General features: G+C 39.4%; 1 protein-coding gene across 1 annotated transcript in view; it reads right to left on the bottom strand.

Annotated features, from left to right (window-relative positions):
- Positions 1-25,572, bottom strand: part of LOC127451020 (interferon-induced very large GTPase 1-like) — a gene marked incomplete at its 5' end in the record, with an annotated part of 40,191 nt that extends 14,619 nt beyond the window's left edge. Inside the window, 4 exons of the mRNA XM_051715492.1 lie at positions 4,832-4,982; positions 5,119-5,300; positions 5,756-6,358; positions 25,548-25,572. Of these exons, the coding sequence (XP_051571452.1) occupies positions 4,832-4,982; positions 5,119-5,300; positions 5,756-6,358; positions 25,548-25,572 (961 nt within the window). The remainder of the gene's footprint in view (positions 1-4,831; positions 4,983-5,118; positions 5,301-5,755; positions 6,359-25,547) is intronic.
- Positions 25,573-25,978: the final 406 nt, after the last annotated feature.

Raw genomic sequence — 25,978 nt, forward strand, 5'->3', positions numbered from 1 at the left:
AATAACGGCAATCTTATGAATGGCAATGGTGAATTGAGCCCCCGCCCTTTTAGGCGCACATTTCGCCTATATAAGCGGGTGCAAATTTACCATTTATTCACAATTTTCTTCAAGACTGCGACTGATCACCTCTGCTTCGGCATCGAAAAACACCTTTTATCCAGTAGACGGTTCCTCGCTGCAGACACGATCCGGGCGACTTTTCGCAGAGATCTTAAACTCCTGCAGCAATAGACTGGACCGCTCCCCTGCAGTGTTCAGGCGAGGATACTTTTCCAATTTGTCGCCAGTGACTTTCCAACACCAGCAATTGGGTTCTTTGCTACAGTGGATGCTCATCGTTTGACAACGCAGCACCGGCAGCAGCACTGACACGCCTCCCCTGCAGCATTCAGCTGAGTTTTGTCTCCTCTATATACGTATATTTTAAATTATGCTATTTTTATAGCTAAAAGAGCATGCATGCGAGTTACGCATCTTCTTTAAGATGGTGTTCCGCAAGTGTCCCACATGCAAACTATATATCCCGCCATCAGACGGTCATGAGATCTGTGTGCGCTGCATAAGGCCAGAAATGAACATTCCAGAGTTCTGGTCGTGGGTGCCAGATGGTGCCCCGTCCCTGAGAGAGGAAAACCCTCCTCAGGAGAATTTGCCAGGGAGGGGCTGTCACAAGGAGTGTGAGGTCTGAGACCCAAGTCTGGGTGGGCCAGTAGGGTGCCACTAGGATGACCTGCTCCTCGTCCTCCCTGACCTTGCACAGGGTCTGTGCACGTAGGCTCACTGGGGGGAATACATACTAGCATGGCCCACGGGGCCAGCTGTGTGCCAGCGCATCTGTGCCGAGGGAAGCCTCGGTCAGGGCGTACCAGAGCAGGCAGTGGGAGGATTCCTGGGAAGCGAACAGGCTTACCTGCGCTTGACCACCTGGGGGTGGAGTCTCCACTCTCCCAAGTGTGACCTGTCGTGACAGCGCATCTGCGGTGCTGTCGAGGTCACCCGGGATGTGAGTGGCTCACAATGACTTGAGGAGGAGACGGCGTTCAAGTTGCGACATGTGACGTGAGCGCAAGCCACCTTGGCAGTTACTGTACGCTTCCATCGCCGTGTTGTCCGTCCGGACCAACACGTGCTTGCTCTGGATCAACGGCCGAAGCCTCTGCAGGGCGAGCAATACTGCCAGCAACTCGAGGCAGTTGACATGCCAATGCAGTCGCAGCCCCGTCAAGGATCCCGCGGCTGCATGCCCATTGCACACAGCACCCCAGCCATGCTCTGAGGCATCTGTTGTAACCACGAAGCACCTGGGGTACTTGCATTAAGGGGACTCCTGCCCACAGGAATGCAATGCCCGTCCATGGGCTGAACAGGTAGCGGCAGATTGGCGTGATGACCATGCTCGCTCATGAGGCATGCCATTATAGAGACTTGAGTCTAACTCCAACCCAAGAAAAGAGATGCTGTGTACCCCAACGAAACCCCAACCAGCTGAGGTGCCTGAGCACCAGGTCCCTGTGCACACACAACAAGTCTCAAGAGTGAGCTAGAGCCAGCCAGTCATCGAGACAGTTGAGGATGCCCACTTCCCTTAGCGGGGTAAGGGCTGCCTCTGCGACTTCTGTGAAGATGCGAGGCGACAGGGACCGACTGAAGGGGAGGACCTTGTACTGGACGTTGAAGTATGCGTCCTTCAGGTCTACCGCCACGAACCAATCCTGATGCCGGACGCTCACTAAAATGTTGGCCTGCGACTGGGCGACCGCACCTGAAGGTGGAAGCCCAGTCGAGTCCTCGGTGTCAGACTTGACCAGCCCACTCTCCGATGCTGCGATCGAGAGCTCATCCACTTCACGAGCACCGAATGAGATCGCGAACTCGCCCTGAGACGAGCCGGCGGTCTCATCCTAGCAGGGCGAACGAGCGTACTGGGGAATGGGAGCTCCGTGGGGGGTTACCTGGTGGAGCGGCTCCCATTGGTGTCCCCAAATCGCCCCCAGTGCTAACCAATGCGGCCTCAAACCCGTAGGTAGAAGGACCGAGGCAGGGAGCCACTGGGGTGGCTTTCTCTCTAACGAAGGAAAGCCACAACCGCAACGTTGCCATGGTCATGCTCTTGCAGTGAGAACATGACCCGTCCACGAACGCTGTCTCCATGTGGGCAGCGCCCAAGCATGTAAGACAGCAATCGTGGCCATCGGAAGCGGAGAGGTAACGACCGCAACCAGGAAACAAACACAGACGGAAAGGCATCTTTAAAAAGATGCTCTCCGTCAGTGGCTCTCTTTTAGTAGGGAAAATATACTCTTTTATTGCAAGAATATATACTCTTTTAGACTCCACCAGTGCAAGAGGGGGAGAAGCTGCTGTAATGCGGCATAAATCCAGCAGCTTTTGTAGAGGTGAATGGATCGGCGGAGGAATTCAGCTCGCTGAAATACAACCGCTCTGCTCCAAAGAGAAAATCTGAATGAGTGTTTGCGAGCCAGCTCCTTTTATACCTGTATGTCCGGGGGAGTGGCATGCAAATTCCACTTGCCAATTCCCATTGGCTTTTTCTCAAAGATCAGAGGTGTTTGGGGCTCCCAAGAATGACCCCTAGTGTCACTGCATCGACACAACGTCGAGTGAGTAACAGATAGGGAACCACTTTTTTTCACCTTATTGTATATTTTAATTTGTACCTGTGCATGTTGTCATTATTGCCATTAATGGTTCAGTCACTCAGTCATTAAAGTGGACAAATGAACTGATATGCTTTGGGACAGTTGTGTCACACACTGATCCAGTTTTGGATGAAAAGCACAAATTTGCACGTAATCGCGAATGCTGAATGTTGCACATAATTAATAGAAAGCTTCTATTGCTTTATGAGGCATGCAAGATATAATATCATAATTATATTAAATTATGAATATCAATACCATCATCAAAAACCATCAACAGATACCATAAGACAACTTGCATTACTTGATGTCACAGTAAAAACATGAATGGGGGTATTTTCCCGAGTTGAATGACAAAATATGGAAATGACGCTACATGATGAGCATAGATACATACACACATAGCTGAGCAGCTGTATCGTCTCTTTTGAGATAGATCAGTGAATTTTTTCATTTGCATTTACACACACATTTGATGTATGAAATGCACAACATAATCGCATTTAACTGGGGAAAAAGTGTGGGGGATGGACTTTGGTTTTATTGAAAGTGTGTGTTTGTGTGGGGGCAGGGGCACATTCCCCATGTATTCTAAGGCCATGACTGAAAGTCAGAGGAAGGAAGTTTACATTTACATTTATGCATTTGGCAGGCACTTTTATCCAAAGCGACTTACAGTGCACTTATTACAGGGACAATCCCCCCGGAGTAACCTGGAGTTAAGTGCCTTGCTCAAGGACACAATGGTGGTGGCTGTGGGGATTGAACCAGCAACCTTCTGATTACCAGTTATGTGCTTTAGCCCACTACACCATCACTCAGGAAGTTTGTGTGGCAATACAAAATCTGGTCTCACTGTTCATAAGCTTATGTTAGAACAACACCAGACAGAGTATCACCATGCCCTCAAAGCTGCTAGAGAAGTGCACTATGGTGTTGCTAATTATAAAATTATACTTAAGACTATTAACAAACTTCTCAAACCCACAAACAGAACTATCTGTTCTTCTGTTGAGATGTGTAACAAGTTTCATAATTACTTCACTGAACAATTGCTTCTGGTTCTTCCTCTGTACCTATTAATACCTGTATTATCAATCCACCTTCTACTGTCTTTTCTAGTTTTACTACTGTATCGTTTTTTTTTTTTTTTTTTTTTTTTTTTTTAATTAGTAATTATCATGAGTTCATCTACATGTATTATTGACCCTCTGCCAACAACTGTTCTTCAGGAGTGCTTGACATTTATTAGCCCACATATCACTACAATCGTGAACTATTCTCTAAATTCTGGGCTTGTCCCTTTGGCCATTAAGATAGCAGCTATCACACCAGTCCCTACAAAGACTGGGTGTGATGCTGTAGACTTATCTAACAGGCCTATAGCTAATCTCCCATTTCTGGCCAGGGTCCATGAATGTGTTTTTACTGCACGATTACAGAACTATTTGTCCCTAAATAATTTACTAGAACCCTTTCTATCTGGATTTAAATCAGGACATAGAACTGAAACTGCACTTTTTAAAGTCTTGAAATATTGTGTCATTGTAGTTGACTCAGGAGCTTGCAACATTTTAGTCTTGTTTGACCTTAGTGCTGCATTTGATACAGTCTGTCACACCATCGTCCTCGAAAGGTTGCATGGTTAAGAATGTCTGGTGTTGTGCTTGACTGCCTTGATTGATCCTACCTCACAGATCGTTTCCAGTTTGACCATCTGGGAAATAATAGATCTGAATCTACATCAGGTCCCATTTTGTTCAGCATATACATGCTGCTCCTTGGTCAGAACCGGTGCATCGTTTATCTTAATTATATTTGTATTTAAGCTAAGCAAAAGCATGATATTTAAAAAGGAATTCTAAGTTATTTAGTGAAACGCCTGAATTAACAACAAAAATGGGTGTGAAGATTTGAAGTGTCTCATATCTTCTGTGTGCAATGTGTGATTTAGATCAAAATTGAGATGTATTTTTATTCTTGGGGGCTAATTACATGGGTTTGATTATTTTGGGTAATAGTCATAGCGCCACCACCTAGCAGTAGGAAGTGTGGCTCTTACAACAGACTTTAAAATTTGACCCAAATTGCTTCAAAATCGTTTAGAATAATGACCAATATGAAGAGTAGACAAATTTTATATCCAGCTGTTAGATTTAGATTCTTACCCTCATCACTTGTTAATGGGGTTCTAGAGTCTGATCCCTCAGATGTCTCAAGCTTTTCTGTAGGTCCTTCAGTCTGGAAGGTTTCCTCAAGCTTTTCTGTTGGTACTTCCATTTGGGAGTTTTTCTCAACTTTCACTGTGAGTTCATTGTCCTCAAAAAAACAAAAAAAAAAAAAAAAAAAAACGTTATCAAAGGTTAATTGTCTTTTATCCTATCATGCACATCCCTCTTCACTTCATTCTTGTGACACTCTTTTTCTCTTTCTTTTATCTTCACACCATACTTACCTTGTGATCTTCCAAAATCTCTGTTTGATCGGAATGTGGATGTTGGTTTATCTTCTCATATTTGTCCTTATCTTGCCTGCTGTGTTTTTCATCAGTGGCAGAAGATTCATCAGTCATTGTAGGAATGTCCATCTTACTGTGACGATTTTGATCTTTCATGGTTTCCAGTGAGATATGTGTTGCTAAGCAAAAGTGAAATCACAGATGAAGGGAACTGGGTTGGTGAAAGGAGACAACTGAAATAGAAATACATGCATCTGTTGTATATTGCATTAATTCCCTCACAAACTTAAGATTCTGTTATGTTACCAGTCTCTGTTCTATTTATCCTGATCATTTACATTTGACCTTGGGCTACCATTGCATGTCCTGTATGTGTATTGTTGTGTATACTGAATATATACAGTATATTATATTGTGTGGTATATCAAAAGTTTCTGAAATATTATGTTTACTGTGATAGGAGAAATACACCAAATCAAATTTCATGAGTTCACTTGCTCATAGTTGTCCTGAAGTGCATTAAGGTAAACACATTGGGCATGCTTGAGCATGGACGGGAATGGATTTACTTCTTTAAGTAATTAAAGGAGGATATTTAGACATTCATTATACTGTATATTTGGGTTTTCCAAACCTCTCTGATACAACTTTGATTTATCTTCTCTGAGTTTTAGCTTACTAGTGTAGCACTGCTGTTTATTTTCTTTAAACAGCTGGTCAATCTTGTTCATCAGTTCTCTCATCTCTGATTGGTTGTTCATGATCTTGCTGCAAGTGTGATATCTTCCTCCACATTTCTCCAGCAGCTGCTCTAGAACAGAGTTCTTCTTTAGATCATCTATTATAGAGTCACACTCTTCTTCTTTCTCATAGGTGAAGAGAATCATCATAAACTGAAGAACTCTGTCACCAAATACTCTCTGTAGCCATTCAGTAGACATCTTATCAGCATCTGTAAATTGGCCCAGTCGCACCACAAATATGAAAGCGTGAAAGTCATTTTCATCTAGTAGTTTGCCAATAGCTTCATCGACAGGGTTCAGTTCAGTCTCATGACAACCGATTATGTTGATCACTGAGACTTGCCGGTCTGATAGCTTCATCTTCAAATGAACATTCACAGATGCTTCCACATTTTGTAGGATGGGATCCTCTCCAAGGAGAATGTTGTCCTGTCCAAACTGGACTGCTACAGATTCTCCACATAATACAATGCTCAGATTGGGAACTTCAGCCTCTGAAATAAACACCAATAGTAAAGAATAGTACAGTATAAAAGAATCAGGCTTATCATGTCATGGTCATCCTCACTGATATGTTTTCTTACCCATGCTGCTGTCTGATGAATCATCACAATCTAGTTTAAATGTTCTACTCATGACTGCATGACCATCTGTTGGAGGTACTCCTGGACAATTCTAGATAAAAACAAATATCTGTTTGATACCATGATCTATGCAAGAAGAAGAATGTTTAAGTATGTATATACAGAATGTAATTTGTGTTTGTCTTTACTGCATTTTCACAATTTATTTCCTTTTCCAATCTTTCCCTCACTATCTCTGTCTATCTATCTATCTATCTATCTATCTATCTATCTATCTATCTATCTATCTATCTATCTATCTATCTATCTAAGCAAGGCTATAAAATTGTCTTTAAACCTCATAATAATGCATTTTCATCCAGTGGTTTCATAATGATATGTTACCTCTAGATTTGTCTCATGTTGAATCTGGTTCATGTCATCTTTCCTGCTCTCTCCATCTAGAGCAGGGTGGCTCTTTGTTTCTGAAGAAGTGTCCATGCCTATAGCAGGGTTGCTGTCTGTTTCTGAAGAGTCCATAGCAGGGTGATTATCTGTCTCTGAAGAAGAGTCCATGCCTCCAGAAAGGTGGCTGTCTGTTTCTGAAGAGTCCATAGCAGGGTGATTGTCTGTCTCTGAAGAAGAGTCCATGCCTACAGAAAGGTGGCTGTCTGTTTCTGAAGAGTCCATAGCAGGGTGATTGTCTGTCTCTGAAGAAGAGTCCATGCCTACAGAAAGGTGGCTGTCTGTTTCTGAAGAGTCCATAGCAGACTGGCTGTCTTTCTCTGAAGAAATGTCCATGCCTATAGCAGGGTGGCTGTCTGTCTCAGAAGAAGAGTCAATGCCATCATTCATTCACTGCAGAGTAAATATTAACATCACACAATATTTTGATGGTACTCAATACATAAAAATCTGACAGCAAACTGACCAAAATGTTCAACCAATTAGCTGAGTAAATCAGTGAAGTTCTGCACGACATACTAATTGATAATAATACCAGTAGTAACAACTAATAGCAAGTGTAGAAATAGTATATGACAGCCCACATTTACACATTAACAATGCCTGTTAACAAAGTCCTCTACCAAGAATTAAGATGGTTGTTAATATTTTCATACAGCAAAAGCTGCTAAATATTTCTGTAATGACAGGATGTATTTTGTAGAACACTAGATAATTATGTTGGGAATGTGTAATGAGCAAGTATAATTATGTAAACCAATTATTTTAACTATGTAAAAATAAATGTAACAGCATTAAGCATACAATATATAGTGTACAGCGGGGAAAAGAATGTTAACCATTGTATTTACAACGTGCTCACACAGGAAGTCGACATGTTTCCGACACTTCCGTACCCTAGGATCAGCCACATTATGACTTACTACTTCTCATTACATGTTTGCCTTGCGACTGGCCCCATTATGCCGAATTCCTATCTCTCATTACAAATTTGCATCCGCTCAGCTGCATTTGCCTTCCCCTGTGGCGCAGTGTGTTGTGTCACCAGCCCAGATTGCACACATACTTCTCTGAGATGTTTTAGATATTTTCATCTGTAAATCATCACAATCTAATTTACATCTGCTAAACATCTTTAAAAAAGGATTACCAACATTCTAATCCATAAACGTCTCAATGACATCTGCTGAATGTCTTATTGACATCTGAGAGGAAACACCTTATAGTCATATGTAGATGAGCAAACAACCTAAAAAATATGTCTTCCAGATGTAAACACAGACATCAACTAGATGTCTAGGTGATGTATTTGTGCTATCATGGAGCTTGCAAGACCTGAGTTCAAATCCCGCATTGAAGCCAAGTAATTGTGATCACCTTATCAGGGACGAATGTGATTCCGAGGTTGCATTTTTCACCTTAACATTTCATTTTTACTCAAATAATGGTTAGGGTTAGGTTTGTAACCAGAGATGTCTCCTAGCAACCCAATTCATAAATAACCTGCAACGCTAGCATTTGTGCTACAGTTGTACGATTATCAAAAGATAATATCATTTACCATGTTCTGAACACCTGTTTCTGCTAACGTTTGTTAAACAAGCTTTACTATCATGTCATGAAGGAACTTTGACAAATTCATCGATATTATTTAATAAAAGTGAATGTTTTTCACTTATTTTGTATATCTTCCTAGGTGCCTTCCTGGTTTGTGTGACGTCACGCACTTGCATCTCGGAGAAATCAGAGTTGAACATTTCTGCACAAGTTTCCCAGTTGGAATCCTAACTTCAAGTGGTGTTCCACTGCACTTTTCCTACTTGGAAGTTGGAAAATCCAACTTACCGAGTGGAATGGAATGCAACATTAGGCATCTATTATAAACACAAATATAACTCAAAACCTACAGCTGATCCTATTTTAATATTAATCTCAAATTGCACTAAATTATTAAACTTAAGTAAATATATTTTTCTTGTATTTATTCTCCCTCACTTGGGCTGTGACTATGGGCTCAATCCTTAAATGTCCACATATTCTAGTTACAACCAGATCGCAACCAATACAGCACATAAAGATGCCGAAAACATACAGACAAAAAATAAAAAATAAATAAATATTTTTAATGAAGTACAGTCAAACCTGAAAGTCTCTTCTCTCTGTTTGGTTGTTCTCCATGTTTTTTAATTCCAAGCAGCAAATGGACATTCTCTGCAGACTAGCCCTAACCCTTTATATACAGTAGTAGATATAATATAGAAGGTGTGTCTTTGTGTCTTGAAATCACCTGATATTACAGAGAGGAAAGTAGTGTTTAAAAGTAAGCAGTTTTTCTTTTTTAGCCAATCAGAGGGGTTATTGTATGTTGTAGAGATAACAGTTATTAGCTCTTATTCCAATAACTCACATGACATTTAGGAAACCACAGTGATCCAGGCAAAGTCTACAAGCATCAGCAGGACAATGCAGTTCAAGCATTTCACTTACATTTGCCAGTGACAATTATTGCATGTGAATGTTGAAAATTATATTGATGTGGTCTGCTTTCAAGATGAGGCATTTGGTATCTCAAAAAAAGCCTAGTATGTAATCTACCTGAGATGAGACGTGAGCAAACAGAGAAGTCATCTTTGATTATTGTAAGTTAATGTTGGTAAACAGATGAAAACATTTTTTTAACTTTTAAATCTCTGACCTCTTTAGTGTTAGTCTTTTTTCATTGAAACACTAAATGATCAATAATGTCTCATGTACAACCACCAGCCAAAAACTGAAGGAGACAGACATTCGGGATTTCTTTCATGGAGTCATGTGTGTGACAACAATAGTCTAATGTCATTGTATACATCTAAACAATATATTGTTCTTTGACATTTCCATGTTTTTTGTTTGGCTAATATATTGAATTTAGATTAATCGTAATGGTGATGTTTGTGGTATATGTATTTTAGAACAAAAAGAAAAAAGTCAGCAGTGTAGAGGTGACAAAATAAGCTTCTGAAACTGTTCAGGTCAGATCATATTTGACATGGACATTACATGTTTTTTTGTTTTTTTTCTTCTTTGGATCTGGCTGACTGGACCAATGTTTGAAATGTTTGACAGCAGTCTTTAAATTATATAAAAAGTATTTTGTTTAAAATGAACATTTTCATACATAGTTTCTACATTTTATTTCTATTAATTAAAGTTCTATCATAAAAAATGCTGATTGGTCAGGAACTGGCTAGTAGCTCCCATTTTTAAAAGCATCATTTCAACGTTTTAAAACGCTGTGGAAGAAAAATAGCATTCTTGCACAACAAACTAACAGCTTTAACTGCATATGAATTGTGCTGCACTGTAAATGTGGGAAATGATTGACAGGCAGAAAGCACCTCAAAGTCTTCTGATTGGCTAAACAAATAATCTGGCACAGAATCAGACACACAAACACACGTGTTTTCATACCTCTTGAACCCTTATCCAAACTCGTGCAGATCTTTGCAGTAGCTCGTAGAATGGCTAGTGTTCAAAACATCTGAACACTAAGTAGAAGACTCAGCAGGAAAAATGTGCTCCTCATTGTATTCATGATTATGAATATGAAATAATTCAGTCTCACAGATTTCCTGGAAAAAAACAGAACAGTTGCTGTGCATGTCTTAATCAGAAAATTCATCGGTATCTGTAGAAGTTTTTGTAATCTATTGAATATATTTTATGCCATATTTTAAAATGGCTAAAGTTCCTAAAGTTCACTTTCCATCAATCCTGAGAGACTGATCTTGAACTAGTGTGCATGAATACTTATATACATTTTATGTTATTTTAATTGAGTTGAAACACGTGTCCATTCCCTAAAGATCTGGGTTTTTGCATAGTTATTACAGCATGCCTTACCTTGAACCTAGTTAGATTTTATTCAGAGACAATGTGGCTGTTTTCCATTTTCTATCTTAAGTTAAACCAGTTCATAAAAAAATAAAAAAATGATTTTAAGCACCCTATTAAAAGTGATCCACATATTATATGTGATGCATTGATTTAAACACCATTCAAACTATCTGAGCTGTATACTGACAAGAAAATTCAACATCCTAACCTTGATCAATATCCCATTGTGAACTCACTACACCACTCTTTATGATCGTATAATTGCTTTAGCACATTATAGTTTTATGACTTGACATTATTTTACTACACCACGTTGATTATACTGAAATGAATTCGATAAACTTGAACAATCAGATGTGGGTCTAACGGTTCGTGAGCTTTGGTCAGAGTAACATGCATGTGAAAGACCTCTGTTCGTCTTGGGAAGAAGGCAGCGGGTGCACGTCCAATGTACAACATTTATTTTCACACTTCTTCAACAAAACACATTTCAGTGTCTTCACATTCACACATTGCTTTTCAGCATCATGCACCATAGTGGCTTTTCAGCTCACTGACCTCCCAGTCGCTCTGCTTTTCAGCAGCAGCTCTCACACGCACACACACACACACACACACACACACACACACAGAGCTTCATTGTCTCTCTCTCTCTCTCTCTCTCTCTCATCTCTGTGTGTGTGTGTCTCTCTCTCAACTGCAGCTCTGGTCACGGCTTTATCTCTCACCCACCAATGCCATAATCACCAACAGCTGGGTGAGATCATTCACCCCAGGTGTACATCTCGGCCTCACTCCATACTGTCATCGCTCCGCCCCTCAATTTGATATACATTACACTATTTATAGATATTTTTAAGCACTCAACCACACACTTATGCCTAAACCTGTAACAGTTCTCAACAATAGAAAAGACACAAGCAGATAAAGTCATGATCATTTATTTCTTAAAATGCACTATAATAATGTTCCAGACCATACGATGGCATTGTGTGAGTAGCGGAGTGAAACTGAAGGTTTTAATTGCTGAAAAAGTTCCCCCTCCATGAAGGCATCCTGATCCTGTCATCCTGATTCTACCGGCACCTCTCATTCATAAAATACATGTACAGCCGAACTTCAGCTCGTTGTAATTGTCACAAGACACATACTATCTGAGTCTCTGATGTCAAACCCATCTCATTACGCTTGAGACGGCAAATTTCTTAATGTGTTAGAACGAAACTTGTGCAGGATGTGTTACGGTGGACGCTGGGTGCCCGTGATCAGTGACTAAAAATGTACATCTAGGTTTGTTCTTGAATAACAAGACTGAGAATACACCCGGAATGAAAAGGGTCACTTCAGCAGTGCAGGATGTGTACAGACAGATTAAATAAACAGATAAACAACAGATTAAATATTAACTACTGTGAATAAATGTTGCTGATTTCAAATAAAATGAAAATCATTCCCCCAACAAATGTCACGTTGACAAAAATCATGCTTCATTAATGCCTACTTTTGCTAGTTCGTAGCTTTTAAAGTCCTGTGTGGATTCTTATTTCAGTTTAGTTACAGTTTTCATTGTCGTAAGTATTTAGATCATTAGTTCTGTACAGCAGTACCGCCGCTCTCTAAACGCAGAGTACACAAACTGAGTAGGGCACCAACCACGGTCGTGCAACACTCGCTGTGTCTGAAACTGCCCCCTATCCACTATATAGTGCACTATTTTGGGTATTTTGTAGGAGTGTCTGAATTCTGAGTGAGCCACTCGTTCCCTACTTTTGTTCACTCATTCTTACCCACAATGCACTCTAATTTCAAGTGTACTTTTGATGTACACTCGACGACGGTTAATTGCCCATAATCCACCACAGTGAAGACATATGAGCTGGGAGTTTACTGCTTCCTTCACTCCTGCAATATTTTATTTCATGCTGAATGTATTAAATTACTTTTTGACAAATCATTACTTGATTAAAATAACATAACAGCATATAGAGAGACAAAACATACAGATTTACTTAGTTTTATGTATATTTATACAGAATTTTGCCATTAAGCTGAAGATTTCTTTATTTAAAGGTGATATAATTTTAATTCAGGAGACTGCACGCAGTGGAAATGATAATTCTGTAGATGATTAAATATTCTGTTATAACATGTAGGTTATGATAATTTGGTCGGATGAGAAACTCTACCCATCTTGTATTGGAAGATACTAAAGTATAACAAATAAATACAATAATGTACATTTGATCAAATGTGTTTACTCTTTATATGAACATATATATTAAAAATGACAAACAGAATGAAGATTTATTGTATTATTATATTATTTAATAAGAATAAAGTACTGTAAAAGTTCATATGTGACCTTGTATCTGCTCCGACACTCGGTGTATACGTCAGCGTCTGAATTCACTCACTCATTTCGTTCACTCACTGCTGAGATATAGTGCACTCACTGCCATTCACTACATAGGAAATAGTGAATGAGTGAAAGATTTTGGACACAGCCACTCTCTTTGCCATACGATCACCTCGCGCCCGCACATCTCTCACACGCACCTCGCTGTGCAAGCACAGAAATGCTGTCTGTTCGCACTCCAGTTGTCAATCACGCGAATGGCATTTGTTAACACTTAACTTGTATGTTTACATGGATTTATACAGTTAATCAGCCCAAAGTAGCTGTGATAGTTTCCAGTAAATGTGGAAATACTGCTAATGACATTCGGGATGTGGGATAAAGCACACTGATATATTGCTGCACTTATTTAAAAATGTACACTTAAAAACTGATGTCACAAGAGCCCATATTTACAGAATCACCCTGAAAATGACCATCACCATATCACAGAAAATCCCGCTTTATCATTAGAGCCACAACTCACATCAGTGTGCTGCCTTAAGTTGAAGCTTCAATTTTAATCTTGAAATATCCACTTGTCTTGTTAAATGAAGGCATTACATGACAAAACTATTATTTTTTTCACTGCGCAGAGTGAAGAAACTGTTTCACTTTGAAGAGCTGCAGCAGTGATGGACTCGGCTTGAGTGACAGTCTGTGTCAGCAGCGTGCGCAGCTGTGTGAACTTCTGCTGTCGTAAAAGTCCCATTCAATAATCTCTCAATAAATAATGTAATGACAGGAATGCTGCCCATTGTAACAAAGTAAAAGTACATTTTTTTCATTAGAAATTTACTTGTGAGAGTAAAAAGTACCCACTTTTAAACCTACTAAAAGTATTTTTATTTTTCCAAAAACTAAATCAAGTAAATGTAACGGAGTAAATGTAGTGTGTTACTGTCCACCTCTGATATTTTCTCTGTGTAAATAACAATATAAAGGAACTGTATCTAAAATAAATAAGGGGTGATAAATAAATACTAATACAACAGGATGGAAAAATAGACATTTATTCATTTGAATATGCTTATATATATTTTGATATGTTGAAACTTGATTTCCTGAAAACTGCACCATTCGAACAGTTTCATGCTGAAGAGCCGCTTAAAAGTATGTTTTTACTCTCTCTCTCTCTTGTAAATGTAAACGAGTGTAAACGTCAACATCATACTGTATATCGGAAGGATTGAAGCCTGTCAGCCAAAACATAAGCTCATTGATGTCATAAAATATCATTCTGCTTTTTTATTCTAATCATTACTCCTGGTCTGAGGCTTCTGTAAATATTTAGTTGATACGTAGGGTTACGTTCTACCTAAGTTTAATGGTGCAACACTCAAATATTTAGTAGTGCATAAATTGTGACTTAGTGCCCATTTACGCCACAACTAGGCATAACTATGATTTAGAGAGCTGTTATGTTCATAAATTAATTCCAGCAAAGAACACACGTGAGGCACATTTTTCTCTGAAGGCGCATTTCATGATCATGTTCACAATAAAAACATAATCATTCACGTTTTAGACACATGTTAATGTTTTGGTTAGTAATTAATTAGTAGTTATTTTAAATTAGCCATAGTTAGTAGATAGTTCTCAATGAGGAAAATCAAATTCAGTATTTATTGATTACCTAACAGTGAACTACCTCAGTCATCAGTTCACTATTACTTACTGATTGGTTAATCATGTTTGCATATTAGTTCATAGTAGTAACTAAAGTGTTAATGTAGTACTACTCATTAATCCTGCATTAATTCCTGCATAGTTACCTATTAATGATGGATCATTATTATAAAGTGTTACCAACTAAACTTAAGGCATTAAAGAGACAATACTTCTTGCGGAGGGTTTTCCTGTTCTGATTGTTATTCACTTTTAAGCACAGCAAGCTAAAATCATGCAAAGACACTCTCCAAGAAGCTGCGTCTCTCAATTAATTTGAGAATGGAGTCTCCCATTAAAACCATAACCACAAAAAAATATTAATGGTAGTAGTCGACCCCACTAATCAACTGGTCAGATCTTGTATGACTAGTCGATTAGTCAAACCCCATGGGACATCCCTGTTCTAGACTGCATTGAGGAATGCTGCTGCTTATTATTTATTGAACTGTTGGAAATGATACGAATACTCAAATAGTTAAGTAAATCTAAAGGTCCTTGAATCAACCCCATGAGATGGCATTCATAAATTCATAAACTGGAGCAAGTTCCCATCATCAGCACTTTAGAACCATTTATTGCAGGTCAGTTTACCTCAGTTAATAACAGGGAAACTTAATACAGGTATAAATGACTAGAAAACTAACCTTCAGATTTTCAAAATACTAATCATTTGAGATGCAGAATTATCAAATGAGCTGTTTGATGCAGATTTGATAACACACTCTTCTAATGAAACATCACTATAGTAACTTTTTTCCCTGCACTCCCAAAATCCTTATTTTCCACGTCCCTCTAGTGCCTCTAGTCTCAAAGCAGCTTTAAAGACAATTATGAGATTATAGAAATCATGCCTTAATGTCTTTAAGCCTTCTGTCTTTATTTGCCATGAAACACAAAGAAAGTTTTCAGAATATCTAAGGCTTTGTCTCAAAAAATTAGAAAAGCACCATAAAATAATCATAGAAGAAGTCTATTCTATTCGTGTTCTCTATTCCAAGTCTTCAGAGGCCATGTTATACTGAAGTTGTGTGTAAGGAACAGACCCAAATTTAAATCTGTATTCAATAATCAGCATCTGTCAAAACATAAAAAATATACACAATACAGGAATTACATAAAACTTACAATAATTATTACATCAAGATGTATTACAACAGCATGGAAATGGAAATATATATCTATATCTATATCTATATCTATATCTTTATATAATGAATCAACCAATCAATCAAAACACTCAAAATTTTGATCAGTACTCACAATTATTATTTCTAGATGGTTCTGCATGATTGTGTTTTGTGAATAATAATAATTAAAAAAAAACTTACAAGTCTCATTCTTTATCTTTATTTATTCTTTATCTGCTCCATCAAATGTATTTATCCAAACTCTCAATAGCATCCTGTTTTGTGTAGTTTCCCCATTCATCAGGAATCTGACCTCTGTCCTGAAATTTTTTATCATAGTGCTTTTCCAGATCTTTCTGGAATCTGCACACAAACCACTTCCAGTACGGCAGCTCAGAGAAGTCAGGGGTGATGCTCCAGGTAGCGTATTTAGGACCTTTTCTGTATTCTTTATATGGAATAGATTGATCAGATTCACGTAAAGGGAAAAATCCATCATTACATTGCACTAAAGTTGTGCAAAAATCCACATTAAATTCTTTGTTCCCCTGCAATGACACACCTGTGAGTCCATCCACTTGATGGAAAGGAACACTGTGATCTCCATCATGGTCTTCTATTGTGTTGGTGCAGATAGCTGCACAGAAAGGACACTGAACCCAACAGCACTGACAGAAGTGATCAATCAGAAGCTCATCTGGTTTTTTTCTGCATTTTTCCATTTTCATATCATTGATGCTTTTAAAACGGTTTTGTAGATTTGACATCCTTTCTGTTAGTTTTTCACTTAAAATCTTCTCAAGAAAATCAAAGTCTGTAATTTCACTGAGATCAACACATGGATTTCCTGTGAATTTCATCTCGTCTGTTAAGGATTTGGTGAAGCATTTCTGCCACATGTTGGCATCTCCATTGTTTTTCTTGACCTCCAGTACTGCATCATGTACTGCTACACTCACAGTTTGTACTTTGAGTCTTAAATTAGTTTTGAATATGGTAAGGACCTTTTGGTGCTGTTGATTGATAAACTCATCAACTTTACATTTTATAAAATGTTTGAAGTGTTCTCTAGGATTATGAATGTACTTCATGTACTGCTCAAAGATCTCATCTTCTGCGAGAGATTTCAAAATGTGCTTTTCCAGTTTTGATCTGTTCCCATTTAAAGCTTCCAGCTCAGACCTCATTAGATCTGCCAAATCAATAGCAGTTTTGTTGTAAACTGCCTGCAAGATGGAAGATTCAAGTTTTCTGCAAATTAATTCTCCAAATATGGTTGTTGTTGTTGCTCCTTTGCAGTAGTTCTTGAAGACACTGTAATATTGAGGTTTCTGCCCCTCAAGATAAATTTGTGGATCATTCGCATTTTGAAATTCTTCATGAATTACAGCTAATTTGTCATGTGCATAGTCACATACATGCAGACAAAGATCAACAGTGAATTCTTTCTTTAATTTCAATTTCTTGTTCTTCGTTTGGTATTCATTGATGTCATTTTGAACAGAAGCTGTAATGTTTTGAATATAGCTATTGTGGTAACCCAGTGTTGTCTGTGTCTGCTCAAGTAGTCTGCTGGTCCTCTCAATGATATCTGTGATGAGAACCCTTATTGAGTTATGATCTTCAGCTAATAGAGCATTGGTCTTTAATAGCGCATTGTTCTGAGATTCATTCTGTAATTCATCCTTTACATTTTTATGGCTGAAAGGGATGAGTTCTTTTAAAAATGAAATAAAAGATTTAGATTTTTGCATAGCAGGAATATCTTCCTGTAAGAGGGTTATACGGGAAAGGAAGAGGCGAGAACCGGCTTGACAGTATAAATAATAGTTTAATGATAAACTTAAACCAAAACACACAAACATAAACACGTACAGGGCAGCTGCCTGTAATTCTCTCTCGCTCTCTCTCGAACTGCCGTCCCCAGTCGCCTTTATCCCTCACTTCATCACTTCATCAGGCTGATTGGGGTCCGGGTGTGCTCCATTCCGGCCCGGCCCCGCCCTCCTCTGCACCACACTTCCTGTTTCTCAGTGTGACAGTTTAATCTGCATCAGCTGCTTCAGGAAACTATCAGCACAATGAAACACGGCCATCTGAATGTCCATTGGGTGAACAGAGTCTGATTTGCTAGCTTGCTTGTTAGAAAAAGACATTACTTTGATAAAATCATCCTCATTTTTAAATGAATCACAGATGGCTGGTTGAGTGTGATCTTCCTCATTGGTCTTTTTAACAGTAATGTATCTTGCTCTGTAGTTCATCATCAGTAGTTTTTGTAGGAAAGTCTGAACCAGCTCTTTCTCATCACAAGACTCATAAGACAGTAATGAAAGTGCAGTTAACTGAAGAACATCTGCAACTCTTATTTTATTGTGGTGCTTGTTTTTAAGATAAAGTCTTTGAAAGAGTTCCCCTGTTTTTGACCTTGTCCAGTCCTCTAGAGGTTGATCTTGTCCCTCTATTTCTGTTCTACACTCTTCTGTAGTACTCTGTGAAATAAAAGCAATACATTTATGTTATGCAAACCATTTTTGTACACTGTATTAAACTCTTACTTTCCCATTAACAAAGGCTTGTGGATTCCACACTACTGAATTTTGTAGAATTTCCTGGTCATTTTTAAGCCTCAAAAATGATGCAAAATCTGCATAAAGGTAACATAAAAGTAGTCCACAAGACTTGTGCTTTATATTACAAGTCTTCTGAAGCCAGACAATGGCTTTTGTGTGGAACAGACTCAAATTTAGGTCATTATTCACAAAACTACTTAATGATACGTTAATGATGCATACATAATTCAATTACAGAATAAGTAATCATATTATATATAAGACATACAACTTTTATATATTTTACAAAATTTCTCTTTTCGTGTTTTGCAGAAGAAAGGTCATGTCACATGTTTGGTCACAAGACAATATGAAATCTTTTATCTTTGATCGATATAGCTGACATATTTAATTTAAGAGCTTTATTACTTATTTGATTTTAGATTGAGTAATATGGATTGAATAATGTGGATTAATAGCAATGTTTTGCCAGTTATGCCCTCCGCAAAACTATCAGAGCAGCCAAACGCCAGTACAGGGACAAGACTGAAGGACAGTTTAACCACCAACTCTAGAAGCATGTGACAGGGAATTAATATCATCACGGACTTCAAGGGGAATAAAAACTCCGCTGTCAACACCGCTGCCTCTCTCCCGGATGAGCTAAATACTTTTTATGCTCGTTTCGAGGGAAATAACACCACCCTCACAGAGAGAGCTCTCGCAGCCAAAGCTACAAAGATTACTTTGTTCACTCTCTGTCTCTGTAGCAGATATAACTCGATCCTTCCATTGGGTGAATATCCGTAAAGCCGTGGATCCAGGCGGCATTCCGGGTTGCGTCATCAGAGCATGCGCGAACCAACTGGCTGGTGTTTTTATGGATATTTTTAACCTTCCCTCTCCTTGTATGTGGTCCCAACATGCTTTAAAATGTCCAAGTAGGAATATCCCACATCTGATTTGAATGGAACGCAGCATCAGTCAAAGGCTACACGAGATTATTTTATAATCAAAATATGATCATGATAATCATTCTAGGATTTTGAATTAAAACAAAAACAACAACATACAGACCAAAGAATCATGTGTCAAATATTGTTGAAAAGGTGTCAACTAGTAGAATACAAGCATATTTGTTGTCCTCCCAAATTATTGTGTTTGTATGCAAAAACACTCAGATACACATGTAAGGGAGCATTCACACAGGACGTGTTTGTGTTTAAACAGCTAGATGTAGAGATTTTTCTTCTAACTTTAACTTTAAAGTTTAACTTAAAGCCTCTAAAAAAATAAAAATAACATGGCACTCTTTATGTGAGACACTGGAAAAACAGCTAAATGTGACACAGCGGCCAAAAACGTCCATCCAAAACTTGTACACAGACCAATAATTAAATGTAAAAAATACCATCGGAATGCTAGAGGAATCCTCCTGTGTGAGCAGCCCCTAAAGGCATATACAGATATATTTGTCTCATTTTTATTAAGAAGAACTGGCCACTTCAACAGGAAGCGACTACAGTGTTCACATCGGGATGCTTCCCAATATGCCTTATGCTGCCTCTGTAGGCAGATCACTAGGTTTTATAACAGATCTTATACATTAAGTATATATTTTTAAAGTTTTTATTAAGAGTCTGGAGAGGTTGCTAACAGATGTGATAAATGGTTTCTAGAATGTGGTCATTGTGAGATGTGTTTTTAAATGCACACACTTCAAAGTAATGTTGTTAATATGTTTCAATTAAATAATGCAACTGTTTGCAAATAATTGTATAATTTGCAAATCATTTTTAATTTTTAAAATGCAAATAATTTAAAGTTTTATACGTTTATACAATACCTCTGCCACTTTAACATGGTTCTACATTTTACCTGCACTTATAGGAGATGGAACAGGGTGATCTTCATGCATATCATCAGGGGAGCTGATCTCCTCCTTTCCAAGCCGCTCACTCTCCTTCAGGCACAATATAAAGTATTTCAGGCATACATGAAGAAAAACAATATGTATTTTTCTCATATTTAAATCATGACATTACATTCTGTTCTCCTGTTGTCTCTGTTTGGTTTGACATCACCACTGTAGCAATTGGCTTTCTCAGGTCAGTCTCATCTGCAGCATTATCTGTGTTATCTTTTCTATCCATTTGTGATGTATTATCCCCCTTTTCATTGTATTCATTATCCTGGAAGTAGAGGAGTAAAAGGAGTTATGTGGAGTTTATCATAATAAAATATTTCATAGAATATTAAGAAGACCATTATTCTCTATTGAATGCATTATTATCTTATTTTCCTTATATTTTTCTTCCAATTCTCAATTCAAAGGAATCAATTAATATTTCACTCACCGTTAATCTTTTGTCTTTTTCAGATTGCTTATGGCTTCTCAAAGGCTTGGTTTTAGCCTTGTAGTTGATTTTTTCTTCAGTTTCCGGGGCTTTTTGTGTGAAACAGCAACAAAAAGCTATATAGAAATGTAACTTCAGTTCAGACAGTTGTTGAAAATTAATTACAAAGGGGTGGAGGTTGTGATATAAATGGTGAGACAGCAGGAGGAAATATCTTCATTTCATGAAAGAACCCAAACCACCAGTTAATTCACTTCAGTGTGTGCCATAGGATACTGGACACTCTTGAATAATTACACCAAACCCTACATTATTCCCTACTTTATCCTGTGTCCATACCAACAGGTAAGCACATCCTAACACATGCAACCAACACCACAATATGAAAACAAATATGATCAGTTCTTCTCACTGATATGCATGTGTTCCCTATCTGTCACTCACTCAACGTTGTGTCGATGTAGTGACACTAGGGGTCACCCTTGGGAGCCTCAAAACCTCTGCTTTTTGAAAAAAGGCCATTGGAAATTGGCGAGTGGAATTTGCATGCCACTCTCCCGGACATACGGGTATAAAAGGAGCTGGTATGCAACCACTCATTCAGATTTTCTCTTCAGAGCCGATTGGTTCTATTCATTGAGCTGAATTCACTGAGTTCATTCACCTCATCTGCTGGATTTACGGTGCATTTCAGCGGCTTCTCCCCCTCTGCACCCGTGGACTGTAGAGAACGCCCCTGGGCGCTTCAGCAGAACAGCAAAAAGAGAGTATATTCTAAAAGACTTGAATGCTGATGCAGAAGCGGCAGCGGAAGTGGTAGCCCTCATGAAAGCCCTCCTCGTGTGAAGACCTACTTGTGTAAAGACCAGCGACTTTCTTGAGGAGTTGGATGTCCTGCTGTCCTCCTTGCCAGAGGATGGTAGGCCACTTGTGGTTCTTGGTGATTTCAACATACACCAAGACAAGCCCCAGGCCACTGAACTGAATACTCTCCTGGCCTCATTTGACTTGGAAAAACTACACACCACAGCAACTCACAGATTGGGCAACCAGCTGGACCTCATCTTTACACGTAACTGTACCAACTCAAATATTCTTGTTACTCCTTTACATGTCTCTGATCACTACTTTGTTCAATTCAACATGACACCCCCATCTACATTAAAACAGACTCCACCATTGGTTTCCTTTCGCCGTAACCTCCGTTCCCTCTCACCCTCTCGCCTTTCCACTGCTGTCTCTACATCTCTTCCTACACAAAATGTATTTACCACGCTTAATGTAAACACTGCCACAGACACACTAAGCTCTACTTTAACAACCTGTCTAGACAATATCTGTCCTATCTCCTCTAGGCCAGCACGTGCTACACCACCCAGCCCCTGGTTGTCTGACGTCCTTTGTGAACATCGGACTGACCTCAGGGCAGCTGAGGGGACATGGCGGAAATCTAAAGATCCAGAAGATCTAGGTAAATATCAGTCCCTGCTTGCAACATTTTCAGATAATGTTAAATCTGCAAAAACCTCCTATTACCAGAACAAGATCAACAGCACCACAGACACTCGCAGCTTGTTTAGAACATTCAACACACTTCTCTGCCCTCCCCCTCCACCGCCTGACACATCACTGACAGCAGATGTCTTCGCCACATTACATTTTTTACTAATAAGGTTGCAGCCATCAGCAATACATTCTCAGCACCACACCTTGTCAAACACCTGTCTTCTGTATGCAACTCTTCTGTCTCCATGTTCTCTTCTCTGACTGACACTGAGGTCTCTAAACTGCACCTCTCCAACCACCCCACCACTTGTTCCCTTGACCCCATTCTTTCTCACTTTCTCCAGGCCATTTCTCCGTCCATCCTACCTGCACTCACACACATAATTAAAACATCTCTACTTACAGGCACTTTTCCCACTACATTTAAGCAGTCTCGAGTAACCCCGCTGCTGAAGAAACCCCCACTTAATCCCACACAAATAGAACACTACAGACCAGTCTCTCTCATCCCATTCATGGCAAAAACACTTGAAACAGCAGTTTTCAATCAAATCTCTGCCTATCTCTCACAGAACAAGCTGCTGGATGACAATCAGTCAGGCTTTAAAAGTGGACACTCCACCGAGACCGCCCTGCTGTCTGTCATCGAGTCGCTGAGATGGGTGAAAGCTGAATCAAGATCATCAGTCCTGATTCTGCTGGACCTTTCTGCAGCCTTTGACACAGTCAACCATCAGATCTTACTCTCTACCCTCTCCTCGCTGGGCATCACAGGAACTGTGCTTGACTGGTTTAATTCCTATCTCTCAGGTAGGTCCTTCAAGGTAGCCTGGAGAGGTGAGGTATCCAAGCCACATCAGCTACTTACTGGGGTACCTCAGGGATCAGTGCTTGGGCCACTTCTCTTCTCTATATACACAACATCACTGGGACCCATCATTCAGGCACATTGTTTCTCTTACCACTGTTACGCTGATGACACTCAACTCTACTTGTCTTTCCAGCCCAACAACACCACAGTGACTGCTCGAATTTCTGCCTGCCTGGTGGACATCTTGGCCTGGATGAAGGAGCACCACCTGCAACTCAACCCAGCCAAGACTGAACTCCTTGTCTTTCCAGCCAACCCTGATGTTGAACACAACATCACCATGCAGCTGGGTGCAACTACAGTAACGCCTTCCAAATCAGTCAGAAATCTAGGGGTAACCATCGACAACAGACTAAATTTCACAGACCACATCTCAAAGACCGCAAGATCATGTAGATTTACACTCTACAATATCAGGAAGATAAGACCCTTCCTCTCTGAACATGCCACACAACTGCTTGTCCAGTCACTTTTCATAACTAGACTGGACTACTGTAATGCTCTCATTGCAGGCCTCCCTGCATGTGCAACGAGACCCCTCCAAATGATCCAGAATGCAGCAGCACGTCTGGTCTTTAATGAACCAAAGAGAGCACGTTACACCACTCCTTGTCTCTCTCCACTGGCTACCGGTTGATGCACGTATCAAATTCAAGGCTCTGATGCTGGCATAAAGAACAGTTACTTGGTCTGCTCCAGCATACCTAAAATCATTTATGCAGAGCTACGCGCCCACTAGAAATCTGCGGTCGGCTAAGGAACGTCGCCTTGTTGTACCAACACAAAGAGGCACCAAAACACTTTCTCGGACTTTCAGCTTCATCATACCACGTTGGTGGAACGACCTTCCCAACTCCATCCGTGAAGCTGACTCACTCTCTGTCTTCAAAAAGCGACTAAAAACACATCTTTTCTATGAGCACTTAACCAGTCATTAAAAAAAATAAAATAATAAAAAATAATTATTCTGTTGCACTTTATTCTGTTTTGAATACTATTATGATGCTAGTGATACTTTGTAATACAGCACTTTTCATATCACTGTCTCCTAAGATGATTCGCTCATGTTTTCCTCTCTTGTAAGTCGCTTTGGATAAAAGCGTCTGCCAAATGAATAAATGTAAATGTAAATGTGTATGTAGCCGCCATTTCGGCACATAATGAGGCAGTGGTTGGTAAGTATTGTGGAATATTTTTTATCAAGTTAAATATAAATTAATCAATTATAATCAATGTAAATATAGCCATTTTATTCTACAATTATTTCTGATGGTCAAGCATGTATTTTACTGTGTGGGTTTGTGTGTAAAGGCCCGTGAAAATGAGGCCCTCTTAAAAGGGAATGTGTGCTCACATATGGTACTCATATATAGTAAACTTGATTTTCAGGTTTTGACACTAGAGAAAATATAGGATAAGCCCTTAAAGAGGTTCCAGATGTTGAGGCCTCCTTCAAATAGTTTCCTGTTCCTTTGTTAAAAATAACAGACTGAAGACACAGAACAAAATGTATGGTGTGTTTGTCACACCCTGGTGGATATGTGTTTATATATGTATTTGGGGAAGCACGACGTGGTCATCAGGTTCTTGAGAGGAGCTAGAAGGTTGAATCCCTCCAGACAGCACCTCATGCCCTTGTGGGACCTCTCTGTAGTCCTTCAGGGTCTAGGGGGTGCTCCCTTTGAGCCCCTGGAGTCAGTAGTGCTTAAGGAACTCTCTTTGAAGACTGCCCTCCTGACTGCGTTCACTTCCATCAAGAGGGTAGAGGACCTGCAGGCGTTCTCTGTCAGCGAATCACGCCTGGAGTATGGTTATGTGACGGTCTGTTGCACTGGCTACGAGGCACACAGCAGTTTGCCCGTCTCGCACCGCCAGTCCACGTAACACAGTTCAGCTAGTTGTGGTGTTTTGTATAGGGACCCCTGGCATCACTACATCGACACAACGTCGAGTGAGTGACAGATAGGGAACGTCCTGGTTACTTTTGTAACCTCCGTTCCCTGATGGAGGGAACAAGACGTTGTGTTCCTCTTGCCACAACGCTGAACAACCCGCTGAAATGGCCGGGACCTTGTCTCAGCTCCTCAGCACAAAACCTGAATTAGTGGTTGCATACCAGCTCCTTTTATACCCGTATGTCCGGGGGAGTGGCATGCAAATTCCATTTCCATTGGCCTTTTTTCAAAAAGCAGAGGTGTTTGTGCTCCCAAGAGTGATCCCTAGTGTCACTACATTGACACAACGTCTCGTTCCCTCCATAAGGGAAAGGAGGTTACGAAAGTAACAGGACGTTTTCTTACCCATATTGCTGTGTGATGAGTTTGAAGTTTGGAAATATTAGTCTTGTTGCTGACAAATTGTTTCTGTTTTTAGGAGGATCTGTGACTTTCTCTGGGATTTCATCTGTCACAGAGTCACTAAAAAATGAAATTCAGTAAATGAATATCAGTAATATCAGATTAGTCATTGTATAAAAAATAATTATTTCAAATTATGCATTATCAAAATCCTTTCTTAAGTACATTAAAGCCAGTTTGTGAACTTGTACATCTGCAGCTCGCAGTTTAACAGTTAATTACTTAAATAAATAATTTAACTGGAATGTTTCATTTAAATTTTAAGTAAAATTTTGTGCAACTCTTTAATTTGTTTTTGTGTGTGTAAATACAGACTAAAATGAAATAATTTTAAGTCAAACCTGAGAGTGGAAGTCTTTCTCTGTGTGTCATCT

Source organism: Myxocyprinus asiaticus, chromosome 13, assembly GCF_019703515.2.
Source record: "Myxocyprinus asiaticus isolate MX2 ecotype Aquarium Trade chromosome 13, UBuf_Myxa_2, whole genome shotgun sequence".
In the NCBI taxonomy this organism is placed as follows: Eukaryota; Metazoa; Chordata; class Actinopteri; order Cypriniformes; family Catostomidae; genus Myxocyprinus; species Myxocyprinus asiaticus.